At 39.0% G+C, this 21,917-nt stretch overlaps 1 protein-coding gene across 3 annotated transcripts in view; it reads left to right on the top strand.

Annotated features, from left to right (window-relative positions):
- The window catches only part of ARMC3 (armadillo repeat containing 3), a 57,325-nt gene extending 40,191 nt beyond the window's left edge, over nucleotides 1–17,134 (top strand). For all 3 annotated transcript variants that reach the window (XM_042888753.1, XM_042888754.1, XM_042888756.1), the window contains 7 exons: nucleotides 117–253; nucleotides 4,174–4,342; nucleotides 5,225–5,325; nucleotides 6,355–6,450; nucleotides 11,919–12,113; nucleotides 15,003–15,165; nucleotides 16,666–17,134. In XM_042888753.1, the coding sequence (XP_042744687.1) occupies nucleotides 117–253; nucleotides 4,174–4,342; nucleotides 5,225–5,325; nucleotides 6,355–6,450; nucleotides 11,919–12,113; nucleotides 15,003–15,165; nucleotides 16,666–16,875 (1,071 nt within the window). In that variant the 3' untranslated portion in view covers nucleotides 16,876–17,134. The remainder of the gene's footprint in view (nucleotides 1–116; nucleotides 254–4,173; nucleotides 4,343–5,224; nucleotides 5,326–6,354; nucleotides 6,451–11,918; nucleotides 12,114–15,002; nucleotides 15,166–16,665) is intronic.
- Nucleotides 17,135–21,917: the final 4,783 nt, after the last annotated feature.

A 21,917-nucleotide genomic window follows, 5' to 3' on the forward strand; every position in this document is an offset into this window, starting at 1 on the left:
AGCATTGCTTGTCTACAAGTCTTGAATCAAGCTTTGGATGGAGAATTTAATATGTTGTTCTTTCTGGAATGAAGTAGGTGAAATATGTCAGCATCCGTGTCTTCGTGTTCTTATAGTTAAGAGATGCAGGTGGATTGGGACCACTTGTTGAGCTACTACATTCGAAGGACAAAGAAGTCAGAAGAAATGCCTGTTGGGCTGTCATGGTCTGTGCAAGCGATGAACTAACTGCTGTCGAACTGTGCAGGCTAGGGTGAGTAGAAACAATATCAAGGAGCAGAGGGAGGATTTTAATGAGATAACTCTATTAAACTTGATCTTTCTGTATTAATAACAGAAGGACAAAATTAAGCTGTGCTTTTTGGTAAACAAACTATTTTTGTATTGCCAGTGGTACAGCTGAAATGGTCCTGATTTTACAGAAGAAAAACTGCAAGCCTGAAGAAAGAACTGTCAGGAATTATAAATATGTTTATTGTTTCTTTAATCAAATTAGGCTTTCTATTGAAGATGTACTTAGATTAGTCAAAAATGGGGGCTACAAATGCCCCATAAACTTGAAACCAAAGTTCAGATTTCAGGCTAGGTTCAGCATACAGTGAACTGTACTTTATTACACAAGGGCTAATTTTTGTTAAAGAGAAGATGGACTGAACTGTCACTTTAAAGAGAATCTGTCATATTCCTTCTTGAAAACTCCAAGTTCCATTTATTTCTATTTGAATTAGAAAAGCAGTTTTGGCAATAAGTCACAAGACTCGTATATGAGGTGACTCTTATGGTTAAAGTGAAATAAATGTAATTGCCCTGCTCCCTCTGCTGGACATTTCTCTGGCTGCTGCACAGATGCTTGCAGCCCATATGTGAGGGAATTGTGCAGTCAGACCTCAAAAATAGATCTGGAGGAGACCTCAGATGTAGTGCTGTCTGTCTGCCTACTGTGACTGAATCAGTTATAGTGATATATTTCAGCTTGTCCAGTGTGATTGTAAGTACTCTTTCTGAAAGGGTTTGACAGCTTCTGAGGTAACCTCTTCTGGTGCTGAGATATCTTTATAATTAGAAAGATTTTTAGTTTTAAATATCCCTTACAGCAGTTCTGTCCAATTATATCTTGTCCTAATTTCAGTGGAATTTAATAATACCTTTTGATAGCATTTTATTTTTTAAATTAACTGAATTTTGTATCAGAAATAGCATTGCCAGCAGGAGCAGGGAGATAATTGTCCCCCTATACTCAGCTCTAATGAGGCTGCATCTTGAATACTGTGTTCAGTTTTGCACCCCTCACTACAAGAAAGACATCGAGGCCCTGGAGCGTGTCCAGAGAAGGGTGAGGGGTCTGGAGCATAAATCTTATGAGGGGTGGCTGAGGGAAATGGGATTGTTCAGTCCAGAGAAGAGAAGGCTCAGAGGAGACCGTATCACTCTCTATAACTGCCTGAAAGGAGGTAGTGGGCGAGCTGGGGGTCTGCCACTTGTCCCAGGTAATAGCCAAGGACAAGAGAGAACGGCCTCAAATTGTGCGAGGGGAGGTTCAGGTTGGATACTAAGAAAAACTTCTCATAAAAAGTGGTCAGACACTGGAATGGGCTGCCCGTGGAGGTGGTGAAGTCATCATTCCTGAAGGTGTTCAAGAACTGTGTAGATGTGGTACTAAGGAACGTAATGAACAACATTGGTGTTAGCGGGACAATTGGACAAGCTGATCTTAGAGGTCTTTTCCAACCTTAATAATTCAATGAGTGTGTGCAATTTCTCATGCTCCATGTAAATTTCTCTATTTCCTTTTCATGACATAGCAAAAGCATTGAACTGCTTTTTGTTTTGAAGTCTGATATCATTCTGTCACACATCTCTAAATCTCAGTTATTTACACTGTTTTGAAGTGTTATCTTCCAGCCTGGATGAGGTATTTCAGCTGAGGTCATACCACCATCAACTAAATCTCAGTAATTATTTTCCATATCTTGCATATAGCACTGTTCTTATTTAATCTCTTCTTTCTGGTTGCATCAGAGTAGGACTCTAATTTATATGTCCTTCTAGTTTGACAGCATATTATTGATAATAATACATTAAGAATAGTTTTTCAACCAATCAGGCACTACTTCATGTTATTTTCATATAGATCGTATTTCTCTGACTTGCTTGTGACTATTCAAATAGGAATGTTTGAAAAGACTTATTGAAGTCACAACATATCTTAAAGTCAAGATGTATTTCACATCTACTCCTTGTGCCTATACATTAAGTCAGTTACCCTATCACAGAAGGAATTAAATTGGCCTTAAGTGATTTGTTTATAACCATACGTAATGGCTATTACTAGCCGCCTTATCTCTTGCATGCTTCCAAATTGATTGTTTAGTATCCTGATATAATATTCTTCGGACACTTAAATTTGGCTGAATGATCTCCACCATTTCCTTGCTCATTCTTTTTAAATCTAGATACTATCTATGCCCTTCTCCACTCTTCTGGCTCCTCACCTGGTCTCCTCAGATTTTCAAAGATAATTAAAAAATACTTTAAAAGTTGCTTTTGCCATTTCAAAACGCAGTATGAGGTAAGTCTCAGGCATTGCCACCTTTGTCCTCTGAAGCTTTAGTGTTATGCCTACTGCTTCCACCTTCTTATTAAAATTGCTGTTAGGCATCTGTTTGCAACCATTTTATCAAAACTGAAGCAAGAAAGGCAGCAGATGCTTCGGTCTTTTCTATGCCATCTGTTATGAGTTTTCTTCCCACACTGAGTCATAAACTTACATTTTTCTCTTTGATTTGTAGTATATGAAACATTTATTTTAGTTTTGGGTCCCTGAGTGGTTATATCTCGATTTGCCTGTAGGCTTTTTGGTTTTGTCCCTTACTTTTTCTTCCCTGTTGGAAGTCTTCGTATTTCCATTTCTGGGTTTCCAGGTAGTCACAGTATTGTTAGTGCTTCTGCACTTTCTCCCTTTTTGGCTTGTCTTTCCTTCATGTGAGGCCATTATGCCTCTAATGCCATGTTTTAGACATTGCTATACTCACTAGACTCAATTTTCCCTGTGGAAATCCCTTTGTTATCTTACATTCTGATTGCCTGATCTTGTTGAGATTTGCTTTATGACAAATAGTCTGAATGGTGGTTGTTTTCTCCCAGTGCTCTCTTATAAAAGAGATGGTTGTGACTTGCCTTGTCTGCAAAGCTTGTTATCTGGATTTCATCTGACACACTTTCAGAAGTCTATCTTGTACGTGTGCAGAGCTGAGGCACCTTCTGTAGCTCAGAGAGAGAAATGGACCGGCCAACTGTGGAGTCCATTTTATATATACAAATATATTAAAAAAATATAAAGTTTATTCCTTAGGATATGAAGAATTTCTGCGTGTATATTGACATACACATACAAATTTGACATGTGAATACATCTTCCTCTTTTTTTTCCTGATGTGTTTTTTTTAATTCCTAAACAGTTTCAAAACTGAACTGTGTTTCTCCTGATTCAACTTTCTTTCTCTTCCTAGTAAGTTTTTCCTAAGTTTCACAGGCTAGAAGCTATCAGTATGTGGATTTCAGTGCCAAGGAATAATTCTCTGCCCTCCAGTATACCCATGATCATTTGTTTCTGCTTCCATGCTGCAGAACTATCGCCAGCCTGGTTCTGCTTCCACAACTGCTTATGTTTCCGTGCTAAGCTGAGCTCAGCTCATCTCTGTCAGTTTCTTTCGCAAGCGCAGGAGCAGCCCTAAACCAGGATTCACACCTTGCGTGACTGGGAGCTGGAGTCTGCCAATTGCTACAATTGTTACAAGATGGAGAGGGATTCCTGAACTATATGCTGCAGTCAGCTCTGAACAGAACTTCTTTTACCTGGCTTTGACATTCTTCTTTTCTCCAGTTCTCTGTAGTACCCAGCATCTTTCTCATAAAAGGTTGTGGCACCCTGATAGCATTTTTTTATGTAACAGTTTAACTGCTGAAAAGAATTTGGTTTTGCTTTTGAGCACTGCAAGGCATTTTTTCTCCTCTAGAAAAAGACTTGATCGTAGCACAGCAAGCGCCTTGCTGGTCTAAACAGCATTAGGCTAGCTGTTAGAATTAAGTCTATGTCTTGGTAATTCTGAAAACTGTGTAATAACAATGAATGGGTACCTAATGATGAATTAGCCATTGTGTTTTGTCTAACAGTGCGCTAGACATCCTAGAAGAAATTAATCAGTCAACAGGGCGCAGAAATAACTTTAGTGAAGCTGCTCTGGAAAGGCTACTTGATAACAATCTTTCCCAGAAGTACAGCCAAATGGGATATTTATCATCAAGTAATGTCATTACTGATGGATTCTATGATTATGGGAAGGTAAGCTACTTTAAATTACTTTTCTTAGAAACAGTAAAATTTTCTTCTTCATTTTGAAAGAAGACTGTAATGGAAGCCAGCATCTGGTTACCTAAAATAACTGTGCTTGTTTTCTTGTTATGCTGTCTCCTGGGTTTTATAATAATTTCTTTCGTTTATCTTTCTTTATGGTGAAATCTTATCATCTTTATGCTATCCCCTAGTTACAGTCTTCTTCCCAATCTCCTTACAATCCTGTGTAAACTGCTGAGCTCCTAGTTCCTTACCAGGGACTTTCTCAGAAGTTAGTTCTTCTGGTATCTTTCACTGCAGTATATTTGATAGCAATCTGACTCTGAATGACCTATGGACTTTTCGTTTATTTTTACATAAAGAAGGGTTCATATTTTCACCTTGGTCATGACCTTTTCTCTCACACAGCACTGCTGATATATGAAGACTGGCTCCACTATGTATCACAAGTTAGTATTTTCAGTTTAAATTAGGGAAGTACTTTACAAAATGCCCAAATAAATTAAAAATATTATTCTTACTGAGAGATCAGTGAAATGCATGCCTTTAAAGCTTTTACTTACTTTGGAAAATTCCATCCTAAATTGCAGTGTCTTCAAAGTCAGGAATGTTACCTTATCCTAGATTTTAGAATGACACAATAACAATAATCACAAGCTAGATTATTTATAAATGATATTTTCTAAGAAAATTGAAGAAGGAAAATGCAAATAGGGAGAATACTGTTTTTGTATATTTAGAATGATTCTTATAAGTTCTCATGTAAGTCTTCTGTTGAAGATAAGAAATGTTATATGGCTCTTAAACTATTTTTTGTCTTCACTTCTAACTGAGAACACCACTGAATCTTTTGCTGTAATTTTCTTGTAGATAAAACCTGGTGTAAAACTTCTGTCTTTGGAGGAACTGAGTATGCAAGAGCTTGCTGACCGTCGGGCCATCATCTTCATTAATGCTAAGCCGCAAGAAGAGTGAGTAATGTAGTAATATTTATTTCAGTAATTCATTTTTCCATCCATTCCACTGTTTCCAATATGAAAGTACTACATAGTTTGTACTGTGAGACATCTATTTCAATTTCAACGGAGTGCTACATGTCCTACAAGGCAAGAGATTTGTATTTCATAAAAGAAAAATTTGTAAAATCACTATTTTTTCCCTTCAGACAGAAAATATTTATTCGCTTGATTTGCTCTGTTTTCTGTTAGAAAACTTAGTGAAGAAGACTCGTTCACTGAGCACCCTTTGGTTTCTCATGGTGGAACACTCATTTTATTAATAGCTGTAACAGAGCTTGTCATCTGCTGTAATAATTATGCCATCAAAACAGAACATCAACGCGCAACAATTAAACCTATGATTTGATTATCTTTGTGTGCAGACAAATGCATGGAATTTTAAGCACAACATCCCAGGAAGCAGCACAAGGCTTTTGGGCTTGATAGAGAATCAATGTCAATTCCTTCTCTGTTTAAGCTGAAGCCAGCCTAACAAATCTTAGATTTGAATGCAGGAAGTTGGTATTGGCCTTGTTTAACTGGGAGTCATTTTGTATAAACAGTCCCACAGATCAAAGAATCCTCTACCAGTATTTTGCAAATCCAAAATCTTCTTCTCTGTCAACACATCACATATTTGGTTTACAGTATCAGAAGCTTCCCTTTTAAGCTTGTATATGACACCATAAAGATGTCTGAGAATATCTATGACAAATTAACCTTTTGTGCTCTTTGTTGATCTCTATGCTTGTCTTTTAACTATTGGGTTTTCTTTCTTTGACTTTCATACAGCTTATTGCCTTTGCACCTTAGTTTCAATCCTACTACTCAGTTACTTGTCCATCATTGGTATCCTGTGCTTTATATTTGATCTCTGAATCAGTATTGTGTTTATTTCTATTATTTCTTCCTCTTATATATTTCTTATTAATATATTTAATGTCCTTTAAATTCAAAGCTCTATTTTCATAATTTAACATGCAAATACTATCTTCTTTGCAGTGTCCTTGCAGTAGAGGAAAAGCTACAGCATTTATCTTATGAACAGACTACTTTGTCACCTTTTACTTCAAGAAAAAGTAGTAGAGAAAAAGTAAGGTATGGTATTGCAATTTACTAGTTATCAGTGTTCTGTTATTGTGCTGAAGTTAAAAATACAATTCTGATTGAAAATAGTAATACACAGTTTCCTAACAGAGTACAATAGCTCAAATACAATTTGAAATAGGTTTTCAGGGTCTTTCTTTCACAACCTAATAGCAGTAATCTTCATTTGTTTATCTAAGTAGTTATTAGTCCTCCCCATACTGTATTTGAACATCTCTCATTTATTTGGCTGTTTTTCCTTTCAGTATCCCTAGGAGGCAGTGAAATGCAATAGTTTTCCAACTTGACAATTAAGCAACAGGGAAATGAGGGTAGTTCTTTCTCAATAGAAAAGCTGCACCTATGAGTGAGAAGTCCCTCTACTGCTCACATCCATCCTTTTTCATAGAGTAAATTTCTTCCAGTGAAATTCTACAAGTGACTGAAAGCAGTGAAGACTGTGTTCAGTACTATCTCAATTTTGACAGCAATAAGCCTAAAAATGCCTCGCTCTGGAGAGCTCCCTCTGATCCATACAGTACATCAGGTACAGTCTTACTAGTCCTTTTTGTGGGTCTGATCTAGTGAGCAGGTCGTCTTCTACCAAATAGATACAAATCTCTAATCTCATTGTGGAAAATTCATTCTGTTCTTCCATAGAAAAAGTATTTGAGCCTGACCCTGCTTGATGCTTGGGGATTAGCAGTCTTATTCTGGTTTGTTGCAGTTTCACTAGCTTCCCTAGCAAGGCAAAACAGATAAAGTAGAAAGCTCTGTCTGTGAAGGCATTTCTTCTGTCCTTGTCTTAATGACTTATAAATTAAGTATTTTCATTAAATTTTGTTCCTGTGGAAAAGTGAACCATAGTCTTCCAGCTGAACTGACTCACCTTCAGTTCAGTTCACCTGAACTGAGCAGCTGCACAGTCGCTGCTGCAGGGATGCCTTTTAGAGAAGGCAGGAGGACATCTCTAGTTCCAGGGGAATGCTCAGGACTGCAAAGCCAGTCCGAATGGACCTCCTTGCAATCTGCAAGGTGGTGTCTAATTCTTGATAGGAACGCGACACAGCCTACAACTGTACTCAGATTTTGTGTTTGCTAACTTAGGGCTACAACCATTTATTATGTTGGTTTCTGTGGGTCTCAGTCCTGACTTCCAAATTTATCTAGTTTTGTAGTATAGAGGTCCTTAGCCACTTCTAAGGGCTGTGAATTCTCATCACTGATAGTATCACAGAATACTAATAGTTTCAGGGTTGCAAAAAGGCGAGTGTCTGTCATAGGAACAAGGGCACCACGGTTGCAATTTTCAGCTTGGAGTTCATCTGTGAACTGTGATATGCTACTATTTATACAGACCTTTTATTGATAGAGGTAATTGCTGATTTCTTGCACTGCTGTGTATTTCTGTGCTTGTATGAGTTTGTATGTGCCTGGGAGATTAAATGTGCTGTAAAGAAAGACAAGGGAAAATTGGAACTTGCTTTGTGATCTCAATAGTTTAATGGTATCTCCAGTGGAGGAAAAACGGGAGCTATATGGAAGAAGGTCTTTTGGTCTGCATAACCCGCAGTAGAGAAAAAGCTTTAAGGTGTTACATTCTGAATTATATTCATTTAGAAATGAAATGCAAATTTTTGATAGATAATAGCTGCTGATGGTCAAGTGTTGCAGTTCTGACTTCAAACCAAATTGCGGGATTAAGCTAGCCAAAAGTTACTGAGTTACAATTTGACTAGTAATTCTGTATGTACTTCTGGAATTCAGTTTAAATCATGTCATATTAAATACCTGAAATGAGTTTGTTGTGGTTTAACCTAGTAGCAGCTCAGCACCACACGGCTGTTTGCTCACTTCCTCCCAGTCAAGAGAAAGGGAGAGATTGGAAACAAAAAAGAACTCGTGGGTTGAGATAACAACTGTTTGCTAAGACAGAGAAAAGAAAAGGAAAAAGAAGACAAAGGAAAAAAGAACTACTTGCCACCTGGATGTTGTGCAAGGTTCTTGTATTGGGATGCAAAGGAAGCATCTTTAGTCTCTTACCAGGCCTACTGTAACATCTGCTGATTTGGATGGTCCTCCTGATGTCCATCCCATGTCTATGACAGTTTACTTAAAGGGAGCAGAAGTGATGGGGGAGTACAAAGCCAATAATATTTGCTCTGTACTTGTGGGCATTTGTGTCATTTCTGGAGAGGCTCTAGAGACTGAGATTATTTTGCACAGTCTTAAAGTGCAGAGCTTAGAGACCTGTTCTGACAAGATAGTGTGTTTATTTCTGTGAGGGCACCCTTAGGTAGTTGCTTTTTAATGTACAAGGGCTGCTCCAGACAAAATGCCTCCTATTTTGTAGTGTTGGCCCACAGTGTCAGAAGCGAATGTTGGTGGTATGGCAGTAGAGGCTGAACCTTCTCGCCAATATCCTATTCCAGATGACAGCAAAGGGGCAGTTTGACAAAATGGTGTCTCACTTGAAAGGATATGTGAAGCAAAGGTGTGGAATTGAATTCCTCCAAGTGGAAAAAATTGCACCCATTGATGTTCACTGATGCTTGCTGAATGTTTCTGGAGACCAGAACATAAATGTGAGCCCAGTGAGTAGTGGGTGATGCATTTCAGCAGTGGTGACAGTGACATGAGAGACAAACCATGTTCTGGGCAGCGATGCAGACTTCTGTGAGCACAGCATGCAGGCTCTTGTTCATTGCTGGTGAAAATGCATAGCTAGTGGTGGTGACTATACTGAAAAATAGTGTTCTGTAGCTGAGAATTTTCTCTATCAAATAGCATTACTGTGCTCTTCATATCTGTTGCAGTTTCCATGGAAATACACAGGAGGCATTACTTGTGAAGTGACCGATATAATTTGTATCAATTACACAGTAAATAAATAACTGCATTGTTAGCAATCTTAACTCTTGTGGAAAGCAGAAATTTTCTTTAGGAAAAAACAAATGACTGGCTCAATTTCCCAATAGTAAACTTGCATGGATACAGAGACTTCTTTCTTCGAGTATAAAATAATTGCTTTTGAATGTCATAATCAAGTTGCATGATTTATAACCCCATTGTCATTCATTTTGAATCCATAATTCATACATCATTATTACTATTAATTTGTGAGATATATGGAAGTTACTTGGAGGTCAGTGGCTGACTCCAAGTCTTAAACATGCTTATACTTTTTTCTACATATTTTTTTCCTTTGATCATACGTTTCTGTTCAACATTATTTTGCAAAGTACCACTGAACACAGTTTAAAACCACTGTTTTTGAAAAGTGATACTGGTTTATATAAACTGTAGTTGAAAGCTAAGAGAAAGGAGAATTATAGTTGTCTGCTGGAAGTGTTTGAATTAGATGTAGAGAAAGTGCCTCGCTGATAGTTTGACATGTATTTGCATAGGCAGATAGCAACATTTTTGATCAAACAGTTGCATATCTGATATATACAGTGACTGAACTAAAATGTTAACTTTAACATAGACTGATAAACGTGTATCTCTTGCATGCTATATACTTACAGAGCATTCAAAGAATATACTTTCCAGTGCTCATATTTACTCCTTTTTGAAAGACAGGCAAGAGATTTTATTGTGCACAAAAGAAGACAAAAAAGGAGCAATTGCTGTTCTTTGGTGGCAGTATAGTGCATTGGCTGCTGTCTTCCTCATGCTGGCTCTCTGGTGTTCTACAGGACATTTGTACTGAACTTGCAAAACAGGAATCCTAGCAGCTTGAAAACTATTTACCATGGTTAATTCTCCTCTGCAGTACTGCTCTGCATTTGTAGCATGTCATAGAATCATAGAATGGCTTGGGCTGGGAGGGGCCCTGAGGATCATCAGGTTCCAGCCCCCCCGGCCACAGGCAGGGCTACCAACCTCCAGATCTGGCATTAGAGCAGATTGTCCAAGGCCCCATCCAACCTGGTCTTGAACACCTTCAGAGATGGGGCATCCACACCCCTGAGCAGCCTGTGCCAGCACCTCACCACTTTCTCTCTGAACAACTTCATCATGAGCAGTAAGGCAATTTTCAGAAATAGGAGTGTTGGGGTTTTTTTCCTCTGATGTCATAATTCTCATAACAAAATGGGGATAAAAAGAAAGGATATGAAAAGGTCAGTAGAAGCCTACTGCAATGGTCACTGTTCATTTTACAGCCTTCAGCTGTAAGATGCAGTTCTTTACGAGACAAATTTTTAGACACATATAATGGACTGTTGAGGAGCAGGACAGAGACAGATGTAGAAGACATTAAAACAGCCACTTCACCAAGGAGCAGAATGGAGTTGTACCTCCAGGAAATAAGCAGCAAGAAAACAAACCAGTAAGAGAAGGGTGGGCACCCTTCTATTGAGTTTTTTCTTCCTGAAAAATTGGGATGAAGGAGAATAAAAGCGATCCAACCATCATTTGAGTAAAAAAGATTGTGTTCCTCTTGTAGCACAATCACTTGGCACACTTCCCATTGGGAAGAGAATGTTTTAAGAGGATAAAGGGGAGGAGCAGGGAAAAAAACAGTCAAAGAACAAGAAATATGCTATCTGTAGATGTCTATTATTTTGAAAAGCTGGTAAATCAGATACTGGACAGGTGAGAGTCCATTCTGATATTGTTCCCTTTAACAAGTTATTTTTAAGCATAATACCTAAGTGCATAAATGGAGTAGTAGTTGTTTGTTCTACTATTATAAGGACCCCTGGCTGTAGGGTCAAAATAGGTAACAAAAACAGTTTGCCTGCTTTTTTGGAGTGCAAGTGTAATTAGGAACAGTTCATTTAAGACAGTGGTGAATTTTCTATGTTTTGAAGATTAAATCTTAATTGGTTGTCCTTCTAAAAAATGTACTTTTTTGAAACCTATGAAAAGGACTTTTTGTGAATATGATAAATCTTAATAGGTAAAAGTTCAAAAATATTCTGAAGGCAAATTGCTTGAATTAGACTGCTGATAATGGTAAATGCCTTTCTGCTTTGTACAATGCCTTCTTAAGTCTTAAGAGTGCCATTCATTGTAAAAAATTTTAAGAATAATTTGAAGAGCATACAGTAATTATATTGTACCCTGAAGCACACTTTCTTGTGGCCCTTTGTTTCTTTTCTTTTTCTTCCAAGAATGATGGCAGTATTATGGATTTAAAAAAAAAAAAAAAAAGAAATGAAAGGAATTTTGTCATATTTCCCTGTAGAATTACTCAAGATGCATGCTGAAAAAAGACATAACGCTTATAAAACACAAGTTCTATGCATTCCCACAAATAAAAAAATTCTAAAATATCTGATTCTATGGACCTTAATAATAGCCCCCATGAGATGCTGATTTTTGTAGTTCCTACGAAACTTGTGAAATGCACAGTGTTTTATCTGAGCAAAGCAAGCATTTCATTTAGTCTTCTGCTAGTTGGTTATGGGACCTGTTCAGGATTTGGACCTTAGAAGTAACAGTACTCTAATGTATTTTTTTTTCTATGTAAGAAAAGGGAAAGGGAAGAAAGAAGAAGAAAAAATGAAAGAAGTTGAGATTGTGTCTGAAGTCCAGGATGAAATAAATCTGGAAGATATCCAGTGGCAACCACCACCCGACTTCATGTTAATGAATTATATTAATGATGCTTCTAAAACAATTCTACCACTCACCACTACTCGGGAACAGGTTGTGGCTCTTGCACAGTGAGTACCTAATTGTATTTCCATTAATAATGCAAATAAGTTGATTTGGTAAAATAACAGTTTTCTTTTCACAGGACAACTTTTTCAAGTTTGTTCTTTTTCCCACCCATAATTGGAATCAAAAAACAGCTTTGGGCTGGTATTTTAATATGATTTTTGATTTTGTTTCTTTCTTATTATTTTATTATAATTAGTTTAAAGTAATTAAAGTATCATTTGCAACAAAGGGGTATAATTTTCTCATTTTGAAAATACTCATGTTGGCAGCTTCAGGTTTTTGACATCTATACATCTGTAATGAGCCTTTCCATTGAGCATTTCTGAAAAGTCAGGATTTCCAGCATTTTACTGTAAACTTTCCTGTTTGTTCTCCAAATGAATGCACAATGAAGACTGTCTTTAAAGTATTTAAAATATTTAAATTCTGAGAATTTCCTTTTATTAGAGAGCTTGTTTCATGAAATATATCCCCTCTCATTCCTCTTCACACTGCACATATTTTGTGATAATGCAGATGACCCTTATTCTTACTTGTCATCTTGGCTGTGATAATGCCCTGAAGGTTGTTGAACAGCAATCAAACATTAGGAGAGAAACTAATGTTTTTTTCCCCCTGGATTTTAAAGCAAACAACTAGAAAGAAGCATTACTTGCCATTATTTACTCACAGCCCCAAAATTGCTGTGAACGTTCTGTTGACTCCAGTGGGTTTTGGATGAGGGTTTAAAAAAAAACTGACCCAAATGCAAAAATTTTGTGTTCTGCAAGAGGGGGTCCAGATTCCCAGGAGGTGCCCTTTTAATTCCCTGTATGTAGAACTTTGTGCAGTTGCTGCTGTCTATGCATGCACCCATTGCAGAAAAAAAGTCTGTAATTAACCAAGCATTATCAGCGAAGAAAAAACTGCACAATGGTTGAGACTGTTGTAACTTATGTCTGTTCCTTGTCTTAGGATCCTTCTTGCTCTGTAAGTTTAAAAATACCTTGGGGTAAGAACTCTCCTGTATTTTGTTTTCTATACCAAAAGCACAGAACAGTTTTAAAAGGAGTTTTCAGGTGCTACTATAATTAACATCCTGATGATTTAATAGTGCCAGAACATTGCAATGATGTGTGTACACACACTTGTTATCAATGTGTGATTCATTAGTAGTGCTGGCCGCTCAGCCTAGGCACCAATCACTGTCATCTCCAAGCAGTGTGGTTTCTTTCATCTTCTCCTTAGTTTAACCTTTACTATCTTAGCAGTTTCCTGGAGAGTTTGGCATCAGATCCCACTGAGTCTCTCAAAATTTGTTTTTTTCTTTCTACTAACCTCATTTTTAACCAAGCGGTCCACTACGATATGAGGAATGTCTTCTCTGTTGATTGCAAAATTAGACGAGTATTCATTCTTAACTATCTAGCTGTGTATAAACTACACCGTCTTTCTCAAGGTGGAACTCATAAAATACTCCTTCAAATCCGCTCTTCAGACATACAGATGAAATATTTGCAAATACACAAGCTGGTGAAACAATTATCAAGAACTGAAGTAGAATGTTTTCTGCAGGGATTTGTATTCATATGCTGCATTTTCTGTGTGTGTCTGGGTAGCATGTGCTGAATTATCAGGGAAGAAGGAGGCAGCTGCAGGAGCCCAGGCGCATCCATACTGTCTTTGCTGGGAGGAAACTGTCATGGGTTAGGGAATGCGCCATGGTACTGGCTGCCTCCTTTTAAACAAGTGCAGCACATCTTTGTGCACGTGCAGGAGTGGTGTGCATGTAAGCTGAGGGGCCTTCACTCCCTTTACTGAGAGCTGGCTGTAGGCAAGAGCAGCACAAGAGATTATTTTGGACCCCTTTGCTTCTTCAGGCTCACACTGTAATTCCTAGCTTCACAGTACCACATCCAGTCTGCTCCGCAATAACTCCTATGCTGCTGCTACCAGCATCTAGACCCTAGACCCTGGAGAAATAAGACCCCTTAAATTGTTTTGCATGCATGTGAGACTGAAACCTGTTTGGATAGGTTTACTATGGAGGCAGTGATGCAAAAGTTTGCTCCCGGTCTGAGGTAGTGACTGTCATGTCAGCTCTGCAGCACCTTGTTCAGAGTTACAGCCCTCAATAATACCCATGCTTTCATCTGAGGACACCGAGAGGAACAAAGCTCTGTGCATAGAGGAGCTGTGGCAGAGGGGAGGTGAAGATGTGTGTGAGAGGAGGTAGGGATGTACAAGTCAGAGTTGGATCCTGTTTGTGCACAGTCACCCAGAAGGCATTCTCTTGGCAGTGTTTGCATAGCTTGTGGGTTCTGATTTTCTTTCTTTATTTAAACTATTTATTTATTTATTTATTTTTAAGGATAAAGATAACCTCCTGCCCAAATGTTGGCTTTGGCATAAGAAAACACATGTAGAGATTGAGGTACCCTTTCTGGGTGTAGTTACTTTCCATGTTGTGAATGTTGTCTATGACTATTTTTGTCACATATTCTCATGCTTCAATTAAAATTTCAAACAAATGCTAGAGCTGGGGGTTGCACTACATTGCTCAAATAATCTGTTATCTGCAGACGTGAACATTAGTTTCTGAACTATTTACTCACTGATTTCAGTTTTGATGAGGATGTTCTCTGAGTATTTGGTGCCCACACTAGACCTCTCCAGAATCACCGCTGGCAGCTTTGACTTTGGTCTGTGATATTTATGTTTACAGTTATGTTTAACTGTAGATAATATTATAAAAAAAAAAAAAAAAGGCTACTAAATAAAACAATTACAGCATTCAGAGCAACAGTATTAGAGTTGTATATATCATTCTCTTATTGCTTCTGTACCTTCCATTTTATGATAAATTCAAGAGGCATTGTAGGTTTAATTGATCCTGGTGTGCATTGGAACAGGTTTGTTGCAGACAAAATGGGTGGTGCAATTGAAAGAGACAAACTACACGATTTCAGCTGGGAGCTACACATAAGTGAAATAAAATTTGAACTGAAATCCAACATTGTGCCTATTGGGAAAGTTAAAAAAGGAACATTTTACCACAGGGCTTTACTTTTCAAGGTATGTTAACATTTACTTTATAACATAATGTTATTTTTGCTAAACGGATATTAAAACTAGAGTATGCTTGCATCAGTGTAATCTAAAGTAATCTAATATTTATATTAATGTAATATCTTGTGTATATGTCTAAGTCTACAGAAGTGTATACATATTTTACTGGCAAAATTGATTTCCCAGTGAACGAAAGCCAGCATTGCTTCTTTTTGTAAACATTCTTTTTCTCATTAAATTGTCTTAAGTGATATCAGCAGAACACTTGATAAATGGCAAAAAGTCAAGATATTTGTTTGGTAGTCAAAACATTTTATATTTTCTGTAAACTGTAAAATATTGAATTATGCAGTTTCCTGGGGGATTTTTGGATGCTGCAAATGTAAATATGCTGGGACCATTTCTATTCATTATCTGTCCAGTATTCTGTGACAATGCATAACAGCTTTTATGTTCCAGTTGCATAGACTAGAAAGCTTTGTTTCTTCCTCTGTCTTCATGTCAGCCTGTTTATCCGTGCTCTCCTTTTTCCTCGGCTATTGGGTAGCTGGCCTCTTCTCCTTGGATGAAAAGAAAAAGAGAAGAAGGGCTTAGACACTAAGTGGGGAGGACCTAGGAAATAGTATAGAGGGAGAAAGAGTACAATGCAAAATATATGACATTCATGGGGAGAGAAAGTTCCTGACATGCATTGTGGAGGTATGAGAGAAGGAATTAATTGTGCTGAAGCAGTACTGAAGTTCTCTTACCATCCACTGTCCTCTCACCATTATGTTGCCAAAGAAACATTTGTAGGGACAAATCCTCTCTCTTAAAGCCTCCGCAATCTCAGTCTGGAATATCTTTGTTTGTAAAAAGTAAAAATCTTTCAGGATTTTATTTCTTGACAGCAGATGCATTCTGAGAAAGTGTTGGTTTTTTTTTTTGTATCTGGAAGCCCTTGCAGCACTGCTGGGGACAACGTAGAGCTGAGGCCATGGAGGTGTTCTATCTAGTTCACCTCATGTTTCATTGCTTCATACACTGAAGGTGCTGAAGAGCAAAGAGCATGCTTTGGAGTGAAGCAGCGACCTTAAATTTAACACTGATAAAAATGTTGCCTTTCTACACTTAACAGTGCATACAAAGTATGCAAGGTACACATATCATTACTTGTGTTAATGGTTCTTCAGAATATTGTGCAGAACAGAGTCTTCCAGGAAAAAGAATACCTTTCAGTGCAGTGTGGATTCTGTTCTTCATTTGAGATCTGGAAGACAGGCTGATGCATGAATATGTTGGTGTCTGAGAAGAGTAAAAATGAATAGTTTTTATGCAGTGCATAGAATGCAGTAGAAACAGCATCTATAAGCAGTCTGTCTAAGCACAACCAACAGTAAATATTTGCAGTTTGGAAACCCCACAGATATTTACACAGTCTGTATCAAGAAAGCTCTTTTTAAGCATCACTCACTATCACACAAGCCAATTGTACTAAATGATTAACACCTTTTCTTTCTCTTTTAGGTGATAGCAGACAGACTTGGAATTGGCTGTAGTTTAGTTCGTGGCGAGTATAACAGAGGTTGGAATGAAGTTAAATTGGTTGATGACTCTCCTCAAGGAGTAACTGGGCTTCTGCTTCCTCCTCAAGAGTATATTGTAGATCTGATGTTTGTACCAGGCTTTCTGATGAAACAAGAAAGTGTAGAGGCTGATCAGTACAAATATATTTAATCACACCCAAATTTCTCAAAAATAAGCATTTAAAGATGATTATATGCTGTAATCTATGAAACAAAAGGGGGTTGCAGTCCAAAGGAAAGGCACACATTTCTACAGATGTTTGCTGAAAGACGCTCTTCATTTTCTGAGAGTTCACTTTAGATATCTGCATTTGGTATGTTGTTCTAAACATGGAATTATATTTTACATAGCCAACCTCAGTTCTTAGAAATTAGGGAGGGAGTGGAGGCTGTTAGTGTTGGTACTACATTAAGACTAAAATTAAAATTTAGTAGATCAAGAATATTTGATATATTGTGCTTATTATATAGATTTAAATTATTTCCAAACTACATTTTTTTTTTCTTGTGGTTCTTCAACAGTGTACTTTGCTTCTGGGGAAAACATTCCATTTATATTTCTTGGAACTTGCTATAATTATGGATAATATACTCTATGTAAAAGTAAATAGTTTGTCCTGCCACAGAGAAGAGAGATGATTTATAAATTAGTGCTTGCAATCTCCCTTTAATTTCTAAGTCTAAGGATTATGTGATTCTGTGATTTCTACCTCTCTAATGAATGTGAACCAGCAAAGCAGCAGACTGAAGATAGTGGTGCTGTCAGTGGGATTTTGATATGGGAGGACCTAATGCCTTGACCTGCATACTTCTGTCTGCTTGTTCTGCATGTATAGAGACTGTTATGGCAAACAGGATTCTAAGTGGATTATTTCAGTCTTTTTAGATCAGCTTGCTGGCTCAGAGACATTTCTGAGGGGTGCTTCTGTAGCTACACGTGGCTACAGAGAAGGATTCTTCTATTTTCCCCAAAGTATATGCAGAGGCAGTACAGATTGCTGGCAGCAGCATACCAATGTTTCCATGCTTCCCCTCTGTCGCCCTTGGTCTCTGATCAGTAGTTGAGCATCCAGGTTAATTTCCACTTGTTTTATCTTTTCCAGCAAGGGATAACTGCTGTCTAATTCATGGAATTAATGCATTTCATATATTTTCTGATTTTACTAAACAACAGCAACAGCGGAAGGCTTCTAGCATGTCACTCCTTCAAACTCTATGCTCCCTTGCATTGTAGAAACTGAACACTTTCCCCAGTAAACATCAGTAACTATTTAACTCTGGACCCTGAGAAGGATCCAGAACTTATGGAGCAAAACAAATGTTTCTATATATATATATATATATATATTTGTATGTGTGTATAACTTGGCTTCAGGCAAAAACAAACAAATCTTTTGTTAGTGAATATGGATTTGGGATGATGATGTACTAATTCATCAACAGGTCCTCTGCATGAATCTGAACCTCTTCTATTACGTGACTCCCTTCTCCAAAAATCCAACTTGTTATCAACACAGTGTCAAAATGGAGGCTGTGCAGAGGCAATAGGCTTTTACTGGCTAACGTGCCAACTTGGTTAAAATAGAAAAGTGCATTCATACTCATACTCATAGCTCTCGTGGTGGTTTTTACAAGAGCCGTTTCCCCCCACAATTCATGCAGTACCTATTTTCTTCAGGAAACTTGAAAATAAGCAAAAAATTCCCCAGACGATGCAAAGCCCCAAAACAACATGCATAGAAACCGTTGTATGTGCCATCACAGCAAAGCAGAAGAATGAAGGATGGCAAGAGTCTGTCTGCCCAGGTAGCCTATCTCCAGTAATGATCAATAAAGCAAAGGTTAAGACATGGCACAAATGCATTTCTACATTTCCAGAGCAGTGTGCAGTTCAGGCGCTGTGCCTCATGCAGATGTCACCCAGGGGAGGATCACAGGGCTCTGCTCCAGCACCTTGCCATGGGCTTTGCTAGACTGCTCTGTGGCTGTGGGGTGTGATTGTTTCCTGCTCTTTACCAGTATGGCCATTAGAGCAGGACTTTGCTGATAAATGAAAAGCTCCTTAGACCTCTTAATGAGCTAATTATTTTTCTATTATAAAAATGCTACCTCTGACACTGAAAGATATCGGTTATCTTGGGATGACTTTACCTGGCCTTCCTTGTCCACTGTTACCAGGCAGGATTCACACTTCAGATACAGGTGGTGTATGTGCAGCAATGCCAGCAATGTGGGGGCAAAAATGCGCTCACATGTGTCTTTGACCTATAAAAATGTTATTTGTAGGACATAGCAGGAACTCATGTGTTGGGGGCTCAGTGAGCTAGTAAAAGCTTCTTTCTCATTAAGGAGGGAGCCTATTTGCATGCTAATTAACCAGCCTGCTCTTCCAGCTCATTGATGTTTCGCTGACATGCTGAGATGCCATCTATGGAAACTGTGCGCAAAGCAGAACCAAAGACAGCTCCTGCTTGAAGCTGAATAAATGCCCAGGGACATTTATTGAAGGCAAATGGCAGGCTGGAAGGTCTGACCTCCCCAGGCTGGGCAGCCACAGCCAAAGGCCTGTTTTAGGCTATGAGACAAAAAGCTCACAACTCTTTAGTAAAAGGCTCTCTTAAAAAGTGCAGCGCGGTTTGGTTGTGCAGCATTTTCTAGTCTTCCAAAATCTGCCTACTGCTCCCCATCACTCCCTTGTGATTGCTGCAGAAAACTGCCAAATACAACAAATCCCTATATGGATTCCATAGCATGCAACAAGCTCCCCTTCACGGTGCTAGCATCACGCAGGCTTGCTCCAGAGCACAGTGCTGCCTTCCTGTGGAGCAGAAGCTGCTCCGGGGAGCCCACACCCTGCTGCAATGGGCTGAGCAGTGGGGCACCAGGGAGCTCCTGGCCTGCAGGCCCTGTCTATGCTGCTTTGTTCTTCTCGTGCTGTCTCCATGAGATGTCCCTAAACTATCTCATTGTTTCTGATATTAGTTTTTTGTGTTAACCTATGTCCTTCAACAAATGAGCAGCTCTTTCTAGTTATGAAAGGGTGTAAGGATTTGGTGGGGAAAATTAAAAAAAAAAAAAAAAATCATCAAAAAGTGTAATAGCAATGGAGTGTATTAAATTCCTTTTTAATTCAGCTTCTCTGCACAGGAAGCTTTTAGTGACAGAGCTTGAAAGAAGAGTCCTTAAAGGCCAACTGTCAAAAGGATATTCTAGAGTCAAAAGGTTTTTAAAAATGTCATTAATTTTAATTGGTGTTAGGGAACAAATTAGAAAGGATACAGGTGGAGTTTCTGCTCTGTGTCCCAAGATACAAGAGATTTTGTTAATGACATCTAATATCTAAAGTTGAGAAACTAGCATGTTTTGTGATAAATAGGCTCTCTTCAGACACAATTTATCCATGGTAGATTGCTGCTGTCATACAGCCTCTTGTCCCGGGTAACAGCAATAGGATGAGAGGGAATGGCCTGAAGTTGCACCAAGTGAGGTTCAGGTTGGATGGTAGGAGAAGTTCCTTCTCAGTAAGAGTGGTGGTGCATTGGCACAGGGGCTGCCCAGGGAGGTGGTGGAGTCACTGTCCCTGGAGGAACTGTGCAGATGTGGCACTGAGGGATGTGGGTGTGGTGAGAGTTGGGGTGGGGTTGGACTAGGTGATCTCAGTGGTTTTTTCCAGCCCTGATGGTTCTATGATTCTGTCATTCTATCTGTGAATCAACTTCTCATACTGCTCTGCTCTCTGACACAGTTCTTACTTCTCAAATCATAAATGCACTTGAGGAAATCACAGTCTGTTTCTAGATAGCTGGAAAAAAAGTTTTCCAAAGCCCAGGGCCAAGCAACTCATTTTGAGATACTCCCATCTTCCTGACCTGACCTATGTGCTATGAATTGGTCCTTCTCAGTAGATTGGTTCCTGGGCAGTGGCAACGGGCGCTCAGCCCCTGCTCTCGCAAGCCAGCAGCACTAAGGTGGAGATGAGTGAGCAGCATAAAGCCAGGTGCTGGCTCCATGTGTCTTCAGTGAGTGAAGGGGTTTCACTGTGAATTGGAGGAAATGAAGAGTTTTAGGTTATTTCTCATCAGCTTCATTTCGTGCTTCTCCTGATTAGAAAATGCATTACAAGTACATGTTTTGGGGATCATCTGAGAGAGAAGGAAAGGTTTGTAACAGCGTTTATGTGAATCCCAGATTTAACAATACAACCAAATGAATGAGAGGGAACGAAACCTGTTCTGGTGAGCCGCGTTCCTCAGGAGTTGCCACTCACTAGGGAAGAGGAGAGCTGTTGTTGGGGAGCACAACCCACTGGAGGGAGGAGCAAAGCTTACCCTGCTCCTCAATCACTTCTATTTCACTTTTTTATGATGCAGTCATGAATTAGTTCTTTCTGCATTTGTAATTAGAGAGTAGAGCAGATGGTCAGGGTTTAGTTCAGGGCGATAAATCCATTAAGATAACCTACAGGAAGCTGCTGCTGCAGCAGTTGCCAAATAATTACTTGATGTTTCGTTCAGGCTTTGGGCACTGGGTGGAAGGAGAAGCAGCACGGTTTTTTACTGCCTGAGCTACAAGGGGTGAGAAAACACACACATGGCTGTAGGGAATGTGTTATTCCTGGCCATGCGGCTCAAGAAGGATAAGTGGGAACGGACTCAAGTTTACCAGTGGTGGTTCAGGTTGGGCATTAGGAAAATCTTCTCTGAAAAGAGTGGTGAAGCGCTGGAATGGGCTGCCCACAGAGGTGGTGGAGTTACCATCCCTGAGGTGTTCAAAAAAAAGGGTAGATGTAGTACTAAGAGGGATACAGTCTAGTGGCCAGGGTGGTGGTAGGTGGACAGTTGGACAAGATGATCTTAAAGGTCTTTTTCAACCTTCATGCTTGTATGATTCTATGAACAAAAATTGCATAAGCATGGATTTGGGTTTGCAGAAGGATATTTGTGTGATTTCTGCACCTCAGAGCTCCCTGCCTGGCTGGATGGTGACACTCCACTTGTCTCCAGAGCTGGTAGCTGAGGCAGAGCTGGGCTGGGATGTAATCAGAGCTATGATGAACATAAGCACTCTGTGCACCCCCTTAAGTAGACACTGAGCTTTCTAGGAGGGACCCATTCCTCAGCTCAGTGTGTCCATGCACCACAGTCAGAAGGCATTTGTAGCAATAAGCCAGCTGAATCACCGGGGATAATTTAC

Source organism: Lagopus leucura, unplaced genomic scaffold (assembly GCF_019238085.1).
Source record: "Lagopus leucura isolate 7727_CA_CO unplaced genomic scaffold, USGS_WTPT01 Super-Scaffold_100157, whole genome shotgun sequence".
NCBI classification, from domain to species: Eukaryota; Metazoa; Chordata; class Aves; order Galliformes; family Phasianidae; genus Lagopus; species Lagopus leucura.